This window comes from Dipodomys ordii, unplaced genomic scaffold, assembly GCF_000151885.1.
Source record: "Dipodomys ordii isolate 6190 unplaced genomic scaffold, Dord_2.0 Scaffold70, whole genome shotgun sequence".
NCBI classification, from domain to species: Eukaryota; Metazoa; Chordata; class Mammalia; order Rodentia; family Heteromyidae; genus Dipodomys; species Dipodomys ordii.
In genome coordinates, this window is record NW_012267286.1 from 928,239 (window position 1) to 944,410 (window position 16,172).

The 16,172-nt window shown below is 40.0% G+C and overlaps 1 protein-coding gene across 1 annotated transcript in view; it reads left to right on the forward strand.

The window, feature by feature from the left end:
• The window catches only part of Prss12 (protease, serine, 12 (neurotrypsin, motopsin)), a 74,221-nt gene that overhangs the window by 53,731 nt on the left and 4,318 nt on the right, over nucleotides 1–16,172 (forward strand). Inside the window, 3 exon segments of the mRNA XM_013023734.1 lie at nucleotides 2,344–2,422; nucleotides 3,600–3,722; nucleotides 11,786–12,066. Of these exon segments, the coding sequence (XP_012879188.1) occupies nucleotides 2,344–2,422; nucleotides 3,600–3,722; nucleotides 11,786–12,066 (483 nt within the window).

Below are 16,172 nucleotides of genomic sequence, written 5' to 3' on the forward strand. Positions count from 1 at the left end.
AGCCACTGGTGCCCAGCCTGAAAGTCCATAATTGAATGCATGTGTTGCACCTGAGCATTCTCTGTCTCTGTTTCTATGGCTCTTGCTTCTGTCGGTGTTTGTGTCTCTACTCTCTCCCACCTCTACGTCTTACACTCCCCCCCGCCCCCCGCTTCTCCTCCTTGTCCTTTCAGGGACTTGCTATGAACAGCCAGGGGACCTAGAATTCACTATGTAGCCCAAAGTATCCTCCAACTTTAGATCCTCCTGTCCCAGTCTAAGTGCAGGGAATACAGTTCCACCATGCCAGGCTCTCTCTTTGGTTTTCAACACCTTATAATTACTGTCAAAGGCAATGTAATAAATTATTTGAATATTGATTATAGGATTCTTCGTATCAGAGAGCCTCTAAATGTGGAAAAACAAGGTAGTAACCCAGTTTTCCCTGAATGCTGATGACAATTAAATAAATTTCTTTTAATAATTTACATTATACTTATGAATTAATTGTAGCTAATTCTTTAGATTCAGTCAAATTTCTTAAGCAGCTGAAAAGCATAAAATATGAGATATCATGGATTTGTTTTACTATTTCTTCATACCTTCACCGAATTGCACCTTATTTTGATATTTTTCATGGCTTGCAATGCTACCATACCTCAACAAAAAGATGTCATCTCAGGCTAGTTACAAAACTGATTATGGTTTACCAACAAAATAGTCTTATGTTGTTCAAGAGTTGGTGACTTGTATAAAATGAACAGATGCAACTCATTGTTTTCATGGTCCTTTCCCCAAAGACCTTGATCTGGCTTATTAAATATTTTATTCCAGTGTATAGCTTTAAAAGATTTCCCTTCCCTGTGATTAGGAACTCTTTGTCCCAGAATGATGTAAACTTTAAGTTTTGCTTTCTCAGTATTATATCAGTCCTTTTCTTGGCAATTATGTACATTGACATGATTTGGATATGGTTGGAAATTTTTGTTTTTCTAATAGCTTATAATTTGCAGTGTCACCTAGATGACTCATATCCTAAGTGATGAAAGTTCAGCTTTGGACACTATACTTCTGAGATCATTTGGCAAATTAACACATTGTTGAAATACTTTCTCTGTCAAGAACTAACTACTTTGGGTCTATTGAAGTGGCTCAAGTGGCAAAGTCCCTGTGTAGCAACTTTGAGATTCTGAGTTCAAACCCTAGTGAAAGGAAGGAAGGAAAGAAGGAGGGAAGAAGGAAGGAAGGAAGGAAGGAAAGAAGGAAGGAAGGAAGGAAGGAAGGAAGAAGAGTGAACTACAGTTGATTCCCTTCAACTTAGTTATTATGAGGATTCAGTCTTCATACATTTGGCACAATTCCCTTCTTATACAGACAGCTAACCTTTTGTGCATATATATTTAGGCAAAAAAACTATCCCTATATAAAATCTATGTTGTATATTTACCTATCTTTTGTATATCACCTCTTCATATATATGACATATGCATGTATACCTGATATATATAATGTATATCACTATGCATTGTTATTCTGTAGCATATATAATGCATATATTATACATGACATATATATATATATATAGATTATAAATACTATAGTATATATGATACTCATATGCACATTATATATAATGCGTGTATGTGTGTGCATGTGAGTTTGTGTGTGTGTGTGTGTGTGTGTGTGTGTGTGTGTGTATGTGTGTGCTGCTGAGGACTGAATCCAAGAAATCAAACACCAAGCCTTGCACATGCTAAGCAAGCATTCTTACCACTTGAGTAATGCCCTCCCTCAGCCCCCTCTTTATATATTTTTTAATATAACTTTTTTTTGTATATCCTTGACAGAAATCTGTGATCTTGGGATGCTGGCTTTTGTATGTTACTATAGTATATGAGCAAGTAAATGTAAATTCAGATCAATATTCTATTTTGAGAAGTGTGTGTGCTTTGTTCCTCTGAGTTACACTTTTATCTATGGCTTGGAAGAAGGTTGTATCTAGACCACTACTATCTTTGCGATTCTCTGTCTTCACATTTCTTGAATGGCAGAACAACTTTTATAACCAGCAGAAGGAGGCCTGGGTAGCTACCAGAGACTGCACAGGATCAAACCATTCAGCAGCCCATGAAATCCTTCTGAGTTGAGTGATGGAATGCTCCATACAGTTTGTCATCTGCTTGTACCATTATTACCTCAATAAAAAGTTCAATGAAAAAGTTACTTTTAATTGTAAAAAAATGATCCTATCCTGTGAAAAGAATGGGCATTTAAAATATGGAGGAGCTCATCAGAAGATAGTTGTCTCTCATGTGTTTAGCTCTCTATTGACAGTGTGACATGCCTCATTCATTTCTGCTTCAGACACCTCGTCCTCTGTTTGTGGGTTGCGATTATTGCACCATCGACAGAAGCGGATCATTGGTGGGAAAAATTCCTTAAGGTAAAAATTTATTGCAAAGTAATTTTTCCATTGGACTGTTATTTGTATCCATATAATGCTACACACTTGGCATAGCCTGTTCTTACATAAGCAATTTGTTTCATCTATTTCATTTCCTAAATCAAATACGGATCACAGTGATAATATCATGGTTTTTTTTAACCTCCATTTATTTTACATAGATCATAGTTTTATGTCTCTAGCCCATGTAGATGAGCTAAATATGATGTAGCAGAGACAAAATAATTTTAACAGGAGACCTCAAAAATGTATAATTGTGCAGACCAATTTAGTCTAGAATATATACTTTTTTTTTTTTTTTTGTCGGTCGTGAGGCTTGAACTCTGAGCCTGGGTGCTATCCCTCAGCTCTTGAGCTTAAGTCTAGTGCTCTTCCAATTGAGCTACAGCGCCACTTCTGGTTTTCTGGTGGTTTATTGGAGATAAGAGTTTCACCTATTTTCCTGCCTGGGCTGGCTTTGAACTGTGATCCTCAGATCTCAGCCTCTTGAGTAGCTAGGATTACAGGTATGAGCCACAGTGCCCGGCTTGAATATATATATTTTTGATTTGACTCATTGTAATAGAATGTTTTATTTGAATTTACTAATAGGAAGCTGGCACTTTGTTTATTCAATACCTTTTGGGGCACTTATTTATTGGTATTGGGGTCTGGGCACTTGCTGTTCCTTTGCTTTTTTACACTCATGGCTGGGGCTCTATGACTTAAGCCACAGTTCTACTTTTGGCTCTTTTTTTTGGGTGGCTAATTGGAGAAAAGAGTCTTACAGACTTTCTTTCCTGAGCTGGTTTTGAATGTTGATTGTCAGATCTCAGCCTCCTGAATAGCTAGGGTGACAGAAATGAGCCATACCAGTGACTTCTTCAGGTTAGTGGATAAGGAGACAAATCCCACTCAAATCACACAAAATGGAGAAGACTCGGCTCAATTCTAAATATGTCAGCGATTGCTGTGGTGATGCCTGTAAAGGCCTACAAGCTCGTCTTTAGAGTTGCTCGTGTGGGATGTGTTCAAAGTCGAATGTAGGAAGGGCCCTTCAGTCATGGAATACCTTTGAGCCTCTCACCATCCACAAGTCCTGAAAGTCATTGTCCTCACCGGTGTTTGTCTTTACTTTGTGTTCCTTTCATGGATATGCAGCTTGCTTTCTTCGCAGGGGAGGCTGGCCTTGGCAGGTGGCCCTCCGGCTGAAGTCATGGCATGGAGATGGCCGGCTCCTTTGCGGAGCGACGCTGCTGAGTAGCTGCTGGGTGCTGACGGCGGCACACTGTTTCAAGAGGTACGTGTCCACCTTCCCATGTCACCATCAGCGTGGACTCCTGGGATTGTCCAGCCCCGTACTGCTAGACAACACTTGGGGGAAGTGAGGGAGGTGACATCTAAAGGACAACCCCCCCAATCCCCAACCCCCCCTCTCCCTCCCCTACATCTCCTGGGAAGCCACTTGCTACCCTAGTTGCAAAAGGAACTCTGGATCTAGGGAGAAGAGAAGGTAGATTTTTGGAGGGATGGGAGTTATGATTAGGGCTTCTCTTAAGAACTGAGCTGAGACCATGATAGCAAAAGACAGGCTGATTCTAGTAAGACAGCAGAAAGATAAAGCAAACTGCCGTCTTTAATTCCAGGAAAGGAGGCTTACACAGAGCACATGTGAGAAAGGTTCATAGATTTTAGTGGCCCACCATTTTATTTCGCACCACTTGTGTCATGTGGTTTCCCACCACATTAATTCAGTCTTAGCTAACAATGAATGATAGCACAGTGTCCAGAAAAAGCAGCGAAGAATCTGCTGTCCTGTCTTCCTATGCTCAGGCTAGTTTCAGGCACTCACTCACTTTTTTTTTTTAGTGCTCTACCACTTGAGCCACAGCCCCACTTCTGGTTTTCTGGTGAGCTAAGAGTCTCACCGACTTTCCTGTCTGGGCTGATTTTGAACTGCGATCCTTAGATTTTAGCCTCCTGAGCAACTAGGATTACAGGTGTGAGCCACCATCACCTGACTGAAAGTACACTCACTTGATCAGAGAGAACCATGCTTAGTTCTGAGTGCCATGCCACCAAGAAACAATATGGCACACCTCAAAGGGAGATTTAGTGGCAATTGCCTGTTGCTTCAAATACTGCCAATGTTAGAGAGAGGTGGGATGCTTTTTAACATAAATTTTTGAGGAGGCTTATTTCTTTTTTTTTTTGTGGTTATTGTTTCTTTAACACTAGGACAAAGATGAGCTAGGTTACAAGTGTGGGGAAGAGATTTGTAATGCAGTCGGTTTAGGCAGAGAATGGCTGTTTGAGAGGGCAGTGCGCAGAAGGGATGAGCCTTCTTTGAAGGAGAGCAGAGTGTAGCATTAGTATTATTTGTTGGGTTATCAAATCTAGGATTTGTGTAATAGACTTAGAAGAATTAAGTCAGGCCCGGAATGCTGGAGCTGTGGATTTCTGTTCTACTCTCTAAGTAGTGAGAGACACCAAAGGTTTTTGAACCTTGAAATACGATCAAAGAGAGTTTTAGGAGATGAGTCATTTGGAGCTGTGTGGGAGAGATCTGAAGGGGAATGGCAAAACAGATAAGGGTGTATTAAGGAGGTTGTAAATAGAAAAATCTTTGCATATGTGTTTTCATGTCTTTTTCTGGAGTGACTTAGCTTTTAAAACTCTCCAGCAGGAACTGTAAGGGCTCTTATTTTATATTCTTCTATAAGAGGGCGACTAGTTATAACATTGTAATAAGAGAGACAGAGAAAGAGAGGTGGAAAAAGAAAGGTCTTGAGACATGGCAATGCAAATCAGTAGAAGTCAGGACAGTGTCACAGAAGATTTGAATTTGGCTATGAAGACTCGGATTCTAGTTCCAGCTTTTCGGTTAAAGGTTTGGCTTTTTAGAAATTGTTTCTTCTGTTAGACCCTCATTTTACTCCGTTGTAAAGTGAAGATCATTGCACAAATAATCTGCAAGTTATTATGCGAGTATTTTATTAAGTGTGAAATTCAAAACCAACTTTGGTGATTATTGAGGTCAGGATGAAAGGGAGGCAGGGAAGAGTAAATATGTTAACAAAAGGAAAGACTGAAAATGTGTTCCTTTTCACTTACTAGAGGAGAAGAATAAGACACAAAAGAAGAGAACCTTTTGAAAAAGTCTGTTTAGGGGCTTAGGGCTTAGACAAAGTCATCAGCATGTTTTGTTTAGATTTTCCTCCACTTATTCAAGACTCCTGGCCTTTCAATTTAGCTAAGTTATTGTCTTGGGGGTGGGGGTTCAAGGACTGAAGAAGAACTGAAGTAGGAAGATAGCTAAAAAAAGTTCACTTAGTTTGAAAACTTCGATATTATTTTGGGCTCTGCTGAAGGCATTTTGTTTTTTTTGGGTTTGGTGTGGAGTGAGGTGTGGGAGCAGGTTGTTTTTCCTCCCTTGGCCAGTTCCTCTTAGATGTTGCCTAGACTCAGTATCTATCTCATTGGTGTTTATACATCAGGTGTCCACAATGTAACTTGGTACATAGTAGGTCTTCCTAAATGATTGCTGCACACTAAAAATGGGGGTTCTGTTGGCAAATAGTGGCTGTGTTTAATAATGTTGAGCTTTTAGTTAGGGGGTGGTGGTTATTTTAAACCTGAATCAGTGTTTAACTCTTTCCATATGTCATCTGGAATTTCCTTCTGTTATCTGCTCAGTGTAAGGTAAAGACCATTGATTAAAGAGCAGATTATGGTATACAGCGTTTTCATATGCTTTGGCTACAACACAAGATTTATTTAATGAGATCAGGGGGAACACTGCATAGCAAATGTGTTGCATCTGATGGGTCAGTAATCTGCTGGGTTTTCTGGGCTTCCTGTTTGAAGTGCCTACAACTACAACTCCAATCCTTATTGCACCGAGTTTATGAAAAGGCATAGAGCCAGGTCCTAGTGATTAGAACAAGTCCCCGGTGTTTTTATTTTTTTTGTTAGTTTTGTTTTTAAATCTAGATTCAGGGACTTTGGTTTCTAACAATCCTCCTTTAATTACAAGAAACAGTGAAGTTTGTAGAGACTGTGTGGTATGCTGAGAAGCTACTTCTTTCAGATTTCTTGCAGGGCATATGTAAATGATGTTAGTCTAATTTAATGCTTACTAGCTGGGTAGGGTGTGTGTGTGTCTGAACTTTGTATCTGAAATTAGTTCCTTTATGTCCTTATTCTTTCCATTTACATTTCCTCTATTTGTCAAGCCTGGGGCCTGTGTATACATGTGTATTTGTGTGTGTGTGTGTGTGTGCACCAGGCACTATCTGATAGTTGTATCTTGAGTGCTGATATAGGCCAATGCTCTTATTTGGGTTGGGGGTGGAATTCAGGGCCTGGGAAATGTCCCCCCCCTTTTTTTCTTGAGCAGTGGTTTCTGAACAGTAAGACTCACAGGTTATTACCTGCTGAGTTGTTTTGTGATGTAGAATGGGACCCTTGGATGTTTCTCTTTTTTTTCCCCACAGTCATGTCTACTTTATACAATCCTCAAATCAAGTTAGGGTGGAAACAATGGCTTATAGAGGATGAAGTCAGAATGCCACTATGTCCCATGCCTATCCTTAGTCACCTGAGTTTATACAGTACACTCCTATTTCATACAGGGTACACAAGTTTCATATAGGGTGCCCACACCTCAAACTGAGTGCCCTCTTGTGGGTGATCCCAGTCATTCTCTCATAGCTTTTACATAGGGCAAAGCAGTGTGAAGTCTGCCCACATCTGTGCATCCATCCAGTAACGACTTAAAGGCCTGCTGCCATTTTGTTTTTACATTTTCTCCATTGTTAAAGCCATAGCATATTTGGAATGTCATATCCTTTTTTTTTATCAGATTCAAGGGAAACATGTTTTTTTGGTGGTAATCTTATTAATCCTTCACAACATACATTGTTTGTTCTTGCTCTTTGGTGTACAGAATCATTTCTACAAAGTACCCTGGAATGACCTTCTATTTCTAACTGAAAAGAACCTGAAGCCAGGCGACAGCGGCTCACGCTTGTAATCCTAGCTACTCAGGAGATTGAGATCTGAGGATGGCGGTTCAAAGCCAGCCCCAGCAAGAAAATCCATGAGACTCTTTTTTTTTGTTTTTATTTTATTTGGTTTTATTATTTGATTAAGGGAAACATTTTATGGGAAACAAACAATGCTAGTATATATAATGAGTACCAAAGAAAACATAAATGATTTGTTTTTGTTTTTTGTTCTGCAGTACAGGGGATTGAACCCAGGGCCTCAAGTATGCTAAACAAGCAGCCCTACCTCATGAGACACGCCCTCTCTCAAATCACAGTCTTTGTTTTTGAGATAGTGTCTCACACTGCAGAATCTGGCCTTGAATCTATTACAAGGTCCAATCTAACCTTGCACTCTGTCCATGAGACTCTTATCTCCAATAAACCACTAGAAAACCAGAAGTGGCACTGTGGCTCAAGTGGTAGAGTACTTGCCTTGAGCTGAAGAGCTGAGAGACAGCGCCCAAGCCCAGAGTTCAAGCCCAACAACCACAAAAAAGAAAAAAAAAAACAAAAAAAATCTGAGCAAGAAATTCATTCTTTCTAATTGCCCATTTGGATAACACACACTATTTTAGAGGAATGTCCATACCTGACACAAGGACTCCTTTATGTGTGTGTGTGTGTGTGTGTGAGAGAGAGAGAGAGAGAGAGAGAGAGAGAGAAATTCTACTCCAAATTTGGTTTGCTCAAGAATATAACTTTACCTGATTTTTATCTTTTTGACTTTTTGCCTAGGAATGCCATAGCAGCTGGAAATGATCAAGCGATTATTGCTTTGGAAAAATCAGGAATGTGTAGATCTTTCTCATTAGAAAGATAAGCCCCAGAGGTAATGAGAACTTACTTTTTAGGAACGCAGTGTATCAGATGGCTGACATAATCCATCATCATCTGTATGATAGAACAAAGCCCTAGAGGACAAGGTCTTTGCTGACTTGTACTCTATCGCAGGTCACACTAAAACCACTTCCTGTAAAGCTCAATGCAAGATTCTACTGAGGAGGTTACTTCTGCCCCAGCAGCTGGAACTGTTCTCATAAACAACTTTAGTGAACTTCTTTTTGAGTTTCCTCCAGAAAAGAACAGATTCTAGTAATAGCAGATATGTGTGTTCAGACAGCACACACACACACACACACACACACACACACAAATGACCTTAAAACCTGAACTATTTCTTCATTCTTTTGTTTTGGTTATGGGGCTTGAACTCAGTGCCTGGCTGTTCTTATCTCTGAGCTCTTTCGCTCGGGGCTCATGCCCTACCATGTTGAGTCCCAGTGACACTTCCTTTTATTTTTTTTAAGTGGTTAATTGGAGGTAAGAGTCTCACAGGGACTTTCTGCCCGGGCTGGCTTGGAACTGTGATCCTCAGATCTCAGCCTCCTGAAAAGCTAGGTTTATAAGTGTGAGCCACTGGCGCCTGGCTTGAATTTTTAATGTTTTTTTTTTTTTTAGTGCGGGGGGGGGGAACTGTCTTCTCGAACCCTAGAATCCCAGATAAACTGGGACATATAGTTTTACTAAACTGCTGGGTCTCAGCTTCCCTCTTGCTCAAACTTGTCTGAGAATTTCATCCAAGTTTTGTTTGAGGGGGAGTGGAAAGCATTTCAGCAAAGCAAACAATGGGATGAAGTGTCAGTCAAAATTAGCAATGTTTACTTTAGAAGCATTTTTTAATATAATAAACAGTCTATGGGGCGTCAGTGGCTCACCCTTGTAATCCTAGCTTCTTAGGAGGCTGGAAGATCATGGTTCAAAGCCAAGCCTTCGCAGAAAAGTCAGTGAGACCTTCCCAAAGTCAGTGAAACCAGTAAAAAGCCAGCTTGAAGTGGGTCTCAAGTGGTTAGAGTGTCAGCCTAGCAAGCACAAGGTCCTGAGTTTGAACTCAGGACAAAAACAAATCCTAGAAAGATACCCAAAGTTCAACTCAAATACATAGAAATAGACTTTATACATAGAAAAAGAGGCTTCTTTTTATGCTTTCTTGAGAATCTAAGAACCACAGTATATGTATCAAAATCTACTAGCATATTGGGAATTTTGGCCAGAGTTTTATCCCTAAAACTTAAAATTACATCAACTAGGAGAAGTGACTGTAGAAGACGAATTACTGGGAAATGAATCCAGAGTTCTGTAGGCTGCTCTTCAAATCTCAAGTGTGAATCCACTCTCACTAATAATGGGTTAAAGGAGTTGGGGAGTCCATGCTTAGGTTTACAGGATCTATTTCTTTAGATTAGGACCACTTGAAAAGTGTAGGTACAGCTGGATGCTGGGGACTCATGCCTACAGACTCTTATCTCCAATTAACCACCAGAAAACTGGAAGTGGAGCTATGGTTCAACATGATAGAGTGCTACCCTTGAGCAAATGGAGCTCAGGGACAGCACCCAGGCCCTGAGTTCAGGCCCCATGACTGACACAACAATAAAAATAAAATAAATAAAAGTGTAGGTGCTAAGCTTTTCATTTTGACAAGAATGGTGTTTTTTCCTTCTTATTAAGGTAAATGGTTTATTTTCAGTTTATAATTGCTGAAGGCCAGATTGGTAAGCATACTAATTCTAGGGGACACCTGCCTAAAATAGAGTTGATCTCAGAACATAGTATATGAACACAATACTGGGTACTTTGATACCTATTAGTAATGTCTTTGGGTGCTTACTCCCCAGTGATTTGCAGTATGCAGGGGCAGGAGTCCCAGCCTGCCTTTAAAAGCCAGAGTATTCTGTTAATAAGTTAAATTTTTTATGATATTTCACAGAAAGTGGAAGTGAGGTTATTTAAACACTTAATTATTTTTTAGAATCCTAAACTTTTACCTAACAGTTGAAATGGAACCTGAGAACCTCTTCTTTAGGCACAATTATACTCAACTGTTGTGATACTATGCAGAAAGCAGAAGTGAGGGTTGTTTGAAAACTTGATGATTTTTCATACTTCTAAACTTTTTACTTAATTTTTGAAGTGGAACCTGTAAGAAGCTGTTCTTTAGGCACAATTGAAAAGCCTCTGCACTTTAAAGAGAGGTGGTGATTTAAGGTTGAACATGGAGTTTCAAGGTCATAGAATTTATTACAATTATTGGAACAATAGTAAATGGCCATGTAAGTCAGTAATTACAGAAGGTCAGAGACCTACTTAGAACCCTATCTATCTATCAATCAATCTATCTCTACCTATTTATCCATCTTTCTATCTAGCTATGTCTATCTATATATCTATGTATCTATCTTTCTATATATCTAGGAGTCTATCTTTTTGTCTATTTTCCTATCTGTCTGTGGAAATGTATTGGGAGAGTCTTTTATGTAGCTCAGACTATATTGAATTTGGGATCTTCTTCTCTCAAGTATTGTGATTATAAACCTAAGACACTGAGTCTAGCAGGAGGCTAACTTTAAGCTCACATTCAAGTAGAGGTCTTGTAAAGTGTATATGACTCTCAAGTTTTGGTTCCACTGTTAAGGTGAGAGCTGTTACCTATGTGCTTTCCCCTTTAACATTCAGATGCCAGCACCGAGTATGAGAAGAGGTGATAAAACCAGAATCCATTTTGAGCAGGCAAAAGGATGGAGCATTTTGCCAAACTAATTGTGGCCATAGACAGCTGAGTCCAAGGCAGATAAGAAGGTCGGCCATAAGTAGAGGGGTGGAATGGAAAAATCACTGGAGTCAAAGAATTCAAGAGTTATAGAGCTACACAAATACAAGGTGGCAAAGTATGAGGGTTTTGAAATCAAAATTTTGGAAGTGTGAAGTATTTGGTGCTTAGTAGTTGAGATGAGGTAAGGAGGGAGGGAGGGAAGGAGAGGGGGGAGGAGAGGGGGGAGAATGTGTATATGCTGACCTGAAAACAGGGTTTGCATTTGGTCCATGCTAGGAATGAGAATAATACTGTCTTTCAGGATGAACTTAAAACCTTGGTTAAAAAAAAAATGAAAAATGTAGGACAATAATCCTGCCCTATGTTATTTGTTCCTGTTCTGATCCTTTTTTATTTTTTCCCCTTTGGAGAATCTGATAGGTGTTGATCTTTGTTTTCACTTATTTTCCGCATTTGCTCTGCAGAAAATAAAGATTAATTGGTAATCTAGACTTCATAGTGAAATGGAAATAAGAGGTGATTGCAACAGGTTCCCAGGAGGAGACAGTGAGCACTGGGACAGAGAAAGACAAAGATAGTTTATATTTACCAAGTGTCCAATAAGTTGGAACTGAGCCTTCCATGATCTCTGCTAGCATCCTTGGCTGTCAGTCACCGATTTTCAGTATCTGGAACACGCTTCTCACCAGCTTTCTCTCTCAGGTATGGTAACAATACCAGGAACTATGCTGTTCGTGTTGGGGATTATCATACTCTGGTGCCGGAGGAATTTGAAGAAGAAATTGGAGTTCAACAGATTGTGATTCACAGGGACTATCGGCCAGATAGCAGTGACTATGACATCGCCCTGGTGAGGTTACAAGGACCAGAGGAGCAATGTGCCCGATTCAGTAGTCATGTATTGCCAGCTTGTTTACCCCTTCGGAGAGAGAGGCCACACAAAACTGCCTCCAATTGTTATATAACAGGATGGGGAGACACAGGTAATCCAATACAACAGAACAAATGAGCAAAGTTGGGTACCTTTCAGTGTCTTTCATTAGCTACGTTTGGTTGTACAGCACGTACTGAGATCTTAAATTGTTTCAGGCTTAGATGTTTGGAGATTCTGCCAAGCTTAAATCTAGATTCACATCATGAGTTGATTGTGGGTCCAGCTGCAACATTAGCACCAGCTGAGAGAACCAAACTGCTAGTGGAGAATGTTCTATTAACTTTGAATTCCCTAGTATAGAGGACTGGGAAAGATTTTTAAGACTACTCCATACCCTTGGATCTGACAGTGTGTATTTTAAACAGCTTTTCCAAGCCTGGTGCCAGTGGCTCATACCTATAATCCTAATGAGATCTGAGGATCATGGTTCAAAGTCAGTCCACATAGCAAAAGACTCAATCCACAGAAATGGACCTGTGGCTCCAACTGGGAGAGCACTAGCCCTGAGCACAAAAGCTCAGGGACAGCACCCAGGCCCTGAGTTCAAGTCCCAGGGGAGGCATTCACACATACACACAAACACACACAAAGCTTCTTCGGATGAATTTAATGTAGTTGGCCCTGCAAAGGGCTTTAATATTCTATGATTTGTCTTTTTCCTATAGAGCCCATAATCAAGTTAAAAAAATTTTTTTTGGGTCCGGTCGTGGGGCTTGAACTCTGGGCCTGGACGCTGTCCCTCAGCTCTTCAGCTCAAGGCTAGCGCTCTACCACTTGAGCCACTGTCCACTTCTGGGTTGTGTTTTTTTGTGGTTATTGTTTCTTTAACACTAGGACAAAGATGAGCTAGGTTACAAGTGTGGGGAAGAGATTTGTAATGCAGTCGGTTTAGGCAGAGAATGGCTGTTTGAGAGGGCAGTGCGCAGAAGGGATGAGCCTTCTTTGAAGGAGAGCAGAGTGTAGCATTAGTATTATTTGTTGGGTTATCAAATCTAGGATTTGTGTAATAGACTTAGAAGAATTAAGTCAGGCCCGGAATGCTGGAGCTGTGGATTTCTGTTCTACTCTCTAAGTAGTGAGAGACACCAAAGGTTTTTGAACCTTGAAATACGATCAAAGAGAGTTTTAGGAGATGAGTCATTTGGAGCTGTGTGGGAGAGATCTGAAGGGGAATGGCAAAACAGATAAGGGTGTATTAAGGAGGTTGTAAATAGAAAAATCTTTGCATATGTGTTTTCATGTCTTTTTCTGGAGTGACTTAGCTTTTAAAACTCTCCAGCAGGAACTGTAAGGGCTCTTATTTTATATTCTTCTATAAGAGGGCGACTAGTTATAACATTGTAATAAGAGAGACAGAGAAAGAGAGGTGGAAAAAGAAAGGTCTTGAGACATGGCAATGCAAATCAGTAGAAGTCAGGACAGTGTCACAGAAGATTTGAATTTGGCTATGAAGACTCGGATTCTAGTTCCAGCTTTTCGGTTAAAGGTTTGGCTTTTTAGAAATTGTTTCTTCTGTTAGACCCTCATTTTACTCCGTTGTAAAGTGAAGATCATTGCACAAATAATCTGCAAGTTATTATGCGAGTATTTTATTAAGTGTGAAATTCAAAACCAACTTTGGTGATTATTGAGGTCAGGATGAAAGGGAGGCAGGGAAGAGTAAATATGTTAACAAAAGGAAAGACTGAAAATGTGTTCCTTTTCACTTACTAGAGGAGAAGAATAAGACACAAAAGAAGAGAACCTTTTGAAAAAGTCTGTTTAGGGGCTTAGGGCTTAGACAAAGTCATCAGCATGTTTTGTTTAGATTTTCCTCCACTTATTCAAGACTCCTGGCCTTTCAATTTAGCTAAGTTATTGTCTTGGGGGTGGGGGTTCAAGGACTGAAGAAGAACTGAAGTAGGAAGATAGCTAAAAAAAGTTCACTTAGTTTGAAAACTTCGATATTATTTTGGGCTCTGCTGAAGGCATTTTGTTTTTTTTGGGTTTGGTGTGGAGTGAGGTGTGGGAGCAGGTTGTTTTTCCTCCCTTGGCCAGTTCCTCTTAGATGTTGCCTAGACTCAGTATCTATCTCATTGGTGTTTATACATCAGGTGTCCACAATGTAACTTGGTACATAGTAGGTCTTCCTAAATGATTGCTGCACACTAAAAATGGGGGTTCTGTTGGCAAATAGTGGCTGTGTTTAATAATGTTGAGCTTTTAGTTAGGGGGTGGTGGTTATTTTAAACCTGAATCAGTGTTTAACTCTTTCCATATGTCATCTGGAATTTCCTTCTGTTATCTGCTCAGTGTAAGGTAAAGACCATTGATTAAAGAGCAGATTATGGTATACAGCGTTTTCATATGCTTTGGCTACAACACAAGATTTATTTAATGAGATCAGGGGGAACACTGCATAGCAAATGTGTTGCATCTGATGGGTCAGTAATCTGCTGGGTTTTCTGGGCTTCCTGTTTGAAGTGCCTACAACTACAACTCCAATCCTTATTGCACCGAGTTTATGAAAAGGCATAGAGCCAGGTCCTAGTGATTAGAACAAGTCCCCGGTGTTTTTATTTTTTTTGTTAGTTTTGTTTTTAAATCTAGATTCAGGGACTTTGGTTTCTAACAATCCTCCTTTAATTACAAGAAACAGTGAAGTTTGTAGAGACTGTGTGGTATGCTGAGAAGCTACTTCTTTCAGATTTCTTGCAGGGCATATGTAAATGATGTTAGTCTAATTTAATGCTTACTAGCTGGGTAGGGTGTGTGTGTGTCTGAACTTTGTATCTGAAATTAGTTCCTTTATGTCCTTATTCTTTCCATTTACATTTCCTCTATTTGTCAAGCCTGGGGCCTGTGTATACATGTGTATTTGTGTGTGTGTGTGTGTGTGCACCAGGCACTATCTGATAGTTGTATCTTGAGTGCTGATATAGGCCAATGCTCTTATTTGGGTTGGGGGTGGAATTCAGGGCCTGGGAAATGTCCCCCCCCTTTTTTTCTTGAGCAGTGGTTTCTGAACAGTAAGACTCACAGGTTATTACCTGCTGAGTTGTTTTGTGATGTAGAATGGGACCCTTGGATGTTTCTCTTTTTTTTCCCCACAGTCATGTCTACTTTATACAATCCTCAAATCAAGTTAGGGTGGAAACAATGGCTTATAGAGGATGAAGTCAGAATGCCACTATGTCCCATGCCTATCCTTAGTCACCTGAGTTTATACAGTACACTCCTATTTCATACAGGGTACACAAGTTTCATATAGGGTGCCCACACCTCAAACTGAGTGCCCTCTTGTGGGTGATCCCAGTCATTCTCTCATAGCTTTTACATAGGGCAAAGCAGTGTGAAGTCTGCCCACATCTGTGCATCCATCCAGTAACGACTTAAAGGCCTGCTGCCATTTTGTTTTTACATTTTCTCCATTGTTAAAGCCATAGCATATTTGGAATGTCATATCCTTTTTTTTTATCAGATTCAAGGGAAACATGTTTTTTTGGTGGTAATCTTATTAATCCTTCACAACATACATTGTTTGTTCTTGCTCTTTGGTGTACAGAATCATTTCTACAAAGTACCCTGGAATGACCTTCTATTTCTAACTGAAAAGAACCTGAAGCCAGGCGACAGCGGCTCACGCTTGTAATCCTAGCTACTCAGGAGATTGAGATCTGAGGATGGCGGTTCAAAGCCAGCCCCAGCAAGAAAATCCATGAGACTCTTTTTTTTTGTTTTTATTTTATTTGGTTTTATTATTTGATTAAGGGAAACATTTTATGGGAAACAAACAATGCTAGTATATATAATGAGTACCAAAGAAAACATAAATGATTTGTTTTTGTTTTTTGTTCTGCAGTACAGGGGATTGAACCCAGGGCCTCAAGTATGCTAAACAAGCAGCCCTACCTCATGAGACACGCCCTCTCTCAAATCACAGTCTTTGTTTTTGAGATAGTGTCTCACACTGCAGAATCTGGCCTTGAATCTATTACAAGGTCCAATCTAACCTTGCACTCTGTCCATGAGACTCTTATCTCCAATAAACCACTAGAAAACCAGAAGTGGCACTGTGGCTCAAGTGGTAGAGTACTTGCCTTGAGCTGAAGAGCTGAGAGACAGCGCCCAAGCCCAGAGTTCAAGCCCAACAACCACAAAAAAGAAAAAAAAAAA